Genomic DNA, 8,059 nt, shown 5'->3' on the forward strand with positions numbered 1-8,059 from the left:
TTGAACCACCAGCCTTCTGGTTAGCAGTCAAGTGCCTTAGGCACTATGCTACCAGTGCTCAGAGTTAATGTTTTAAAATGTGCAGGTCTAGGTTTTATAAGAAATTTAGTTCTTCTTTACATTTGTTATGTGGTTTTTGTATTTAATGGTCTTTGGAGAAAAAAAAACTATTATATTTTGGTTCAAGATAACACTTTCTGTTTTTTGAAATAAGTCTGTGGCATAAAGTCAAACTATTCTAAGACAATATAGAGTGTACTTAAACAATAACAAGTCAGGCTGGGACCACAAGCTCTGTGCCCAGGGAGCAAAGGAGTAAGATGGTTCCTTGAGCAGTCTTGAAGTACCTATGGTTGACCACTGTGAAGTCCCTTACCTCAGCAGGGCCTTGGCACTGGTACACCGGATGTCGTAGGACACAGAATACATCTCATACATGGTGGCCTTCACATTGAGGCAGCCAATGAAGTCCTTGGGGTTCAATTTGTATAAGTCGAAGGTGATCCTTGCTATTCCCGATTTCTTTGGCTGCTGGTAACCTGGAGCATACCTACTACCCTATTGTAATGAAGGTATAAACAGACATTAGGAGTGTTCCTAACTATGATATTTACATATGATCATTCTGGTTTTATGTTAGTTTCAGACTAAGCTGCTTATTGTTTGAGTAATGTTTTTAGCAGAAGAGTATGCTTACAGTACTCTGATATCCAAAAGGTCCCAGGGTGGTGCAGATAGTTTGTGCTCAGCTACTAAGTGAAAGGTTGGTGGTTTGAATCAACTTGGTGGTGCTATGAAAGAAAGGTCTGGTGATCTGCTTCCATATGGATTACAGCAAAGAAAACCTTTTGGAGCAGTCCCATTCAGTAACATATGAAGTTGCAATGAGTCTTAATCAACTAAACTAAGTAATGGGATATCTATCCCTTTATGCTTTCAGTTTAGTGACTCAGGATGAGTCCGTTCTGGCTTTGGGCCTAGAGTTTAGGGTAACACTGTGTGGTGAGTGTTGTGCTATAGATACATTGTGTTAAGACTCACTCTCCTTGGTAACTTGCAGCTACAATGTTACCTGAGGGACATTGATGATCTCATTTCATGACTATAGCACAGTAACGGCATCTGAGAAGCGATTTCCACTGTCCAAGAAGAACTAGGGAAAAAGTACCAGAATCACATGGCTAAAGTAAAAGGTAGAATTAAAATTTGCCCAGTGGTGTTCCAAACTAAAGTATTTTATTTTCTAGTAACTGCCCTGGAAGGAGCTCTGGTGGTGTAGTGAATAAGGCATTTAGCTGCTAACCAGAAGATCAGCAGTTTGAACTCAGCAGCTGCTCTGTGGAAGGAAGATAGGGTGATCTATTTCCATAAAGATTTACAGCCTTGGTAACCCAATGGGGGTTGCTATAAGTTGGAATTGACTCAATGGCAGTGAGTTTTTTTTTGCCCTGGAAGGAAGCTGACTTTTTGGGAACATTGAATGCCATTTACTTACAATATCTGCTCTTACTCTTCTGAAACATCAGCTGACCTTTAAGATTGGGAGGGGTAAGTTAGAGATGTCTAAAAATCCCTAGGTTTATAAATAACACTATGACTCAATCTTTCCCACAAAAAAACTTTATTAAAAAAAAAAAGAAACAACCCAATAATAATAAGAGAACAAAGCTCTTCCAAAGTGCAGGAGTTGCTCTTCCTTAGGGGTTTTCTCCACACATCCATCTTACAGTATAAAGGACTCAATTTTTGACAATTAATTGACTTACTACATCCCAAGAATCTCTGAGGTTAGAAACAGTTATTACCATGAAAGTTAAATTCATTGTTGTTGTTATGTGCCATCGAGTCAGACCCGACTCATAGGGACCCCTCCTTGGGTTTTCGAGGCAGTATCACTACAGAAGTAGATTGCCCCATCTTCTTTCTGAGGAGTGGCTGGTGGGTTTGAACCGCCAGCCTTCTGGTCAGCAGTCAAATGCCTTAGGCACTATGCTACCAGAGCTCAGCAACAATAATCTAATATAGTCTAATTTAAAGCATAAGTTCTCTTAAAAGAATACAAGGCCTTTTCATTGTATCCACTCTTCTTGATTCTCATATTCCTACCACAAAGATCATAAACAACTATAGGTTTAAATGTCTAATGTGTCCTTCCTGGGCCAGAGGCCCAATGTCTAATGTACACGAGGCTCTGAAGTCCATCATTTAGGAAAAAAATATTTTTAAAAGTTAAGATGACCAACACCTATGAGAAAGAGTTTGGTGGTTTCTCAAAATATCAAACTTAGAATTACCATGTTACCCAGCAACTCCACTCCCAGGTATAGTTCCAAAAGAACTGAAAATAAGAACTCAAACAGATACTTGTACCCCAATATTCACAGCAGTAACTTACTTTTTTTACAGTAAGTAAACAGTGGAAAAAACCCAAGTTTCCATTAACAGATGAATGGATAAATAATATATGGTATGAAAAACTGTGCTCTGTAAACTTGCACCTAAAGCACAATAAACATAAATAAATAAAATAAAATGACTCATCTGAGTCAAGGGGACTCCAAGTGTCCACTCAAACCAAAACCAAATTAATTGCTGTTGAGTAGACTCGAACTCATGGTGACCCCATGTGTGTCTTTAGAACTGTGCTCCATAGAGTTTTCAATGGCCAATTTTTCATAAACAGATCTTCAAGCCTTTCTTTCAAGGTGACTCTTGGTGGGCCTGAATCTCCAACCTTCCAGTTAGCAGCCCAGCACATTAACTGGCCAGGTGGAGGTGGGCCAGGCACCATGCCAGGTCCTTTACATACTTCATCATCTCCTTTCATCTTCACATCCACCTACAATATTGGGACAATCACCCCATTTTGCAGAAGGAGAAAACTGAAGCCCTAAGAGTTTACCTCAGGTCATGCAGTTGATAAGCACCAGATTCTAGACTTGAAGCTACATCTGGGTCCATGTTTTTCCCACTCCACAGAGCTGCCTATTCTATGGTTTAGGGGAGGGGAACATCTCCTCATTTTTCTCTGGGGACCCCCTTCTGAGCTAGGAGGTGCATGAGCAGAAGCACTGCCTGCCCAGCTCCCATAAGCTCTGTCCTAGAGGGGGAAAAAAATAAAAAGTAACATGTGGTATGCCCATAAAATGGAATGTTATTCTGCTATAAAAAGAATGAAGTTCTGATATATGCTACAACATGGATGAACCTTGAAAGCATTATGCTAAATAAAATAAGTCAGATATGAAAGGACAAATATTGGATGATTACATTTATATAAGGTATCTGGAATAGGGATGACCAAAGCATGAGAGGAAATGTCATGTCATTCTTGCTTCTAAGGAGCATTATAGCTGTATTTCATCCAATACAGATTTGTTTGTTCTTCGGGTAGTCCGTGGTATATTTTCGTCATGTTGTCAGGAGGGACCAGTCTCTGGAGAAGAATGTCATGTTTGATAAAGTAGATGGTCAGTGAAAGAGAGGAAGACCATCAATGAGATGGACTGACACAAGGGCTGCAGCAATGGGCTCAAGCATAGCAACGATTATTAGGATGACTCCGGACTGGGCAATGTTTCTTTCTGTTGTACAGAGGATTGCTACAAGTCAGAACTGACTTAAGGGCACCTAACAACAACAAAAACAGAATAGGGATATTTATAGAGGTAGAAAGTAGAATAGACATTTTGAGGGCCTGAGGGGAAAGGAAAATGGGCCATCATAGCTTAATGGATACAGTTTCTGTTTGGCATGACGACAAAGTCCTAGAAATAGATAGTGGTATTGGTTATACAACATTGTGAATGCCACTGAACTGTATACTTAGAAATGATTAAAATGGCAAATTTTATGTTATAAATGTTTTACCACAATAAAAAATAAAGATAAAAGAAAAAAGTTAAGATGACAAGACTCCAAAAGGGTTTTCACCTATAAGCCTGCCTTGTAAATTCTTTTTCATTGCCTTATGCTTCTTCCTGACCTTTGAATGTTCATCTTACTTTCCCTAAGTGTCTTCATTAAGTCTTGGTCTTAAATAAAGGCCAAGATGCCCTCACAAAATTAATCCACTCATAACTTAGCATCTGTGCATGTGGATTTCTGTATTCCAAAGAAGGTTGAAGTGGAAGGAAATGATTCTGCTCCTATCCTCCTTTTCCAACTCTCTCAAGAGGCACTTCCTTGCAGGTTTTTAGAGTTTAGAATGAAGAAGGGAGACATCTGGTGGTTACTTGGTTGAAATTCTTATCCAAGTCAAATAGAATGGGCCTCACTGGTCAAAGTGCCTGCCATTTCCATCCTAAAAGGAGTAAGGCTGAAAAGTGTAAAACAGAGAAGTCTCTCTAAACAAGTTTTCCTTTGCTGTCCAGTTAGGAAGTGTGTACCTTTAAGAGGTTCTTCTGGCAAGCCTAGAAACCTCAACTTAAATCTCAACTAGGCTGGTTATCAGACTGAGAAGACCAGTCATATACCACAGCATTGTCTTTCTCAATCATATCTTATTAAAACCCTGCACTTCAGCTAAGTATCTTGGTGGCCCACTCCTCTCAGAGGAGCTTATACATATTGCATATCAATCAACTCCAAACTGAGGTCTTTGTTTAGAGAGTTTCATTTATAAAAACAAACAAATAAAAACATCCTTCCCTCTAAATTAGTTTTTCTATTGCTATTGTAACAAATTACCACAAAGTTAATGGCCTAAAGCAACATTATTCTCTTACAGTTCTGGAGACCAGAAGTCCTAAACAGGTCTCCCTGGCTCACAATCCTTCCTCTCTTACCCTGCTACCTCTGTACTATGGACCCTTGTGATTACATTGGACTCACTTGGCTAATCCAGGATAATCTCCGTATCTCGAGGTCCTCAACTTAATCACATCTGCAAAGCATGTGAGGTGATATATCCACAGGTTCTGTAGAGGCCATTATTCAGCCAGCCACACCTTCCTTAAACAAAGACTGTCTTATTAAAAATTCATCTAATTTACTCCACTGGGACTGTCCATAAGCATGGTCTCATCTACTTCAAAAATAGAATTTTATTTTAAATTTTGCACTTTTTATAATTGATCTGTAGTTTTCTTTAATACTAGTTAGAAAAATGATGACATATTTGATATGTAGAGGAATATACATACAACATATATAAAAAGAAGGAATAATAATAAGATATAGGTGTACCCACTACTCTACAGAAAACAAAACATTACCAGTCCTTAGAGGCCCATGTGCATCTCTGAAATTTCATCTTGCATGTCCTCTCAAGAGATGACAGTATATAATGTATTCCGTTACTCTGTTTTTAGCAAACATGTATTTCAAACATCATATGACTAATTTTGCATATTTAAAAATTATATATAAATGGTTAATGCAGAAGTTCTCAAAGTATAATTTGGAGCCACATGGGGGCTTCCAAGACTCTTTCAGGAACCTGAGATGTCAAAACAATTTTCATAATAAAAGCTGAGGTGTACTTTGCCTTTTTTCATTCTCATTCTCTCAGAAGCCTACAGTAAAGTTTTCCACTATTCATTAGGAAAGGCAGCAGGACTCGATGAATTGATCTTTCCTAAATGACTGGTCCATGATGTTACAAAAGTATCTCTGGATAAAAGACTCACTTAATGTACAAGATGGACTGAGATGGATTTTATTGTAACAGAAGAGACTCATTGACAGTGCTTCTGGTTCTGTATTGCAGTTAGCCTTTATGGAACTATGTGTTGTTGAATTGTGATGTAGTTATCAAAGAATATCCATAATTATCCAAAAAAGTTATTTCAATATTCCTCTGTTTACCAATTACATATCTATGTGTGCTGGATTTTCTTCATACAATTAATTCAAGACAACATACTGCAAACAGACTGAATGTGGAAACAGGGAAGACAATCTAACTGCCTTCCATTAAGCTAGGAATTAAAGAGATTTTCACAAATATAAAACAATGTCACTCTTTTCACTGATTTTTTTTGGGGAAAACTATTACTTTTCATAAAAGTTTTATTTATGTTAACCTGCTTTGGGTTATTATTTTAATTATTAATAAATATTTTAAATTTTTCTCAATTTTAATTTCTTAAATTATAAATATCCATATCTATATCAGGGTTTCTCAACCTCAGTCTACTGACATTTTGGATCAGACAACTCTTTGTTGTGGGGGCTGTCCTGTGCATTTTAGGACATTTAGCAGCATTTCTGGTTTTGACCCAGTAAATGCCAGTAGCATTCCCTGCACCTAATTGTAAGAATCAAAAATGTCTTCAGACCTTGCCTAGTGTCATCCAGAGGTAAAACTGCACCCAGTTGAGACTGATCTATAGATACCTATAGTTTCTGTTGATATAACCCATATAAACAATGATGTGCTTCAACTCTGTGGATAAGGGCAAATTATTCTAAATGGCTTTTGGTGGGAGTAGAAGAGAATTTATTGTTCTATACCTTAAAAATGGAAAAAAACAGAAAAACTTAACAATACAAAATCTAATAGTGTAAAATTGTATTGTAGTGTGGCTTTTCTTTTTTTAATGATTTTATTTGTTGTTGCTATATACACAGCAAAATATGTATCAACTCAACATTTTCTACATGTACAATTCAGTGACATTGATTTGAGTTGTGCAACCATTTTCACATTCTTTTTCTGAGTTGTTCCTCCTTCATTAACATAAACTCACTGCCTCCAAAGGTTCCTATCTAATCTTTCCAGTTGCTGTTGTCAGTTTGATCCCATATAGATGGTTCTTAAAAGAGTCTAACACTTTACCAGTTAAACTGAACTATTTCCTAAGGTATGTGACTGCTAACCAGAAGGCTGGTGGTTCAGACCCACCAGCCACTCCTCGGAAAGAAGGTTGGTCAATCTACTTCTGTAGTGATACCACCTTGGAAACCCAAGGAGTGGTTGCTATGAGTCGGATCTGACTTGATGGCAGTGGGTTTGGGGTTTTGGTTTTTATTGTTTGGTTTGAAGGTAATTTCAGGGCAAAATTTTGTTTTTAAGATTTAAAGATGATCTCAGAGCAATAGTTTCAGGGGTTCATCCAGTCTCCATACTTCCAGAATTTCTGGATTCCATGAGAATCTGAAATTCTGTTTTGCATTTTTCTCCTTTTGATAAGCATTCTTCTATGGCATTTTAAATAAAAATGTTCAGTAATAGTAGCTGGGCACCATCCAGTTCTTCTGGTCTCATGGTAAAGGGAGTAGTTGTTCATGGAGGCAATTAGCCACATATTTCGTTTCCTCCTCCTGTTTCTGACTCTGCTTCTTTTTCTGCTACTCCAGGAGAATAAAGATCAAATGTTGTGTCTTGGATGGCTGCTTATAAGTTTTTAAGACCCCAGGCACTACATAATGAAGCAGGAGGTAGAAGAGAAGCAACAAATATGTTATTAGTCCAATTAACTGGGATATCCTGTGAAACCATGTCCCTAAACCTCCAAGCCAGCAAATCCCATGAAGTTGTATACAAGGAGCACCAGCAGTTATTCTTTTCTTTTTTTTTCTTTCTCTCTCTCACTCTCTTTTTTGTTTTTAGTAATTATTGTAAATATGTGTATCATACAACTTTTGCTAATTCAACTTTTTACAGGTGTTCAACTTATTGACAGCACTTATAACAATTAGCCATGCAAACTTACCCTTAATGTGATTCTTCCATCACCATACACTATGAACAATAACAGTACTGTATAAGAAATAACATCACTTTCCCCCACCTCCTGCCTGGCCTTGGTAACCACTAATAAACTTTGGTCTTCATATATTTACCTTTTCTTATCTTTTTATATAAGTGGAGTCATACAATATTTATCATTTTGTGAGTCTTCAAGCTCCATCCATATGCTACATCCATATTGTAGCGTGTATCAAGACTTCACTTCTCTTACTGGCTAAGTACTCTATTGTATGGGGTCTTTTTTTTTTATACATATATATTGTGATTTGGGTGAAAATTTACAGAGCAAATTCACTTTCCATACAGCAGTTCACATACACTTTGTCTCATGACATTGGCCACAATTTACCACAATGCAACAGC

The 8,059-nt window shown here is 37.5% G+C and overlaps 1 protein-coding gene across 1 annotated transcript in view; it reads right to left on the reverse strand.

Annotated features, from left to right (window-relative positions):
* CIDEA (cell death inducing DFFA like effector a) overlaps positions 1 to 8,059 on the reverse strand; it is a 15,773-nt gene that overhangs the window by 2,429 nt on the left and 5,285 nt on the right. The window contains exon 3 of the mRNA XM_007951686.2: positions 377 to 558. Coding sequence (XP_007949877.2) covers positions 377 to 558 — 182 coding nt within the window. The remainder of the gene's footprint in view (positions 1 to 376; positions 559 to 8,059) is intronic.

The sequence above is a fragment of the Orycteropus afer genome, unplaced genomic scaffold (assembly GCF_000298275.1).
Source record: "Orycteropus afer afer isolate SDZICR_OR568_19922 unplaced genomic scaffold, OryAfe1.0 scaffold00307, whole genome shotgun sequence".
In the NCBI taxonomy this organism is placed as follows: Eukaryota; Metazoa; Chordata; class Mammalia; order Tubulidentata; family Orycteropodidae; genus Orycteropus; species Orycteropus afer.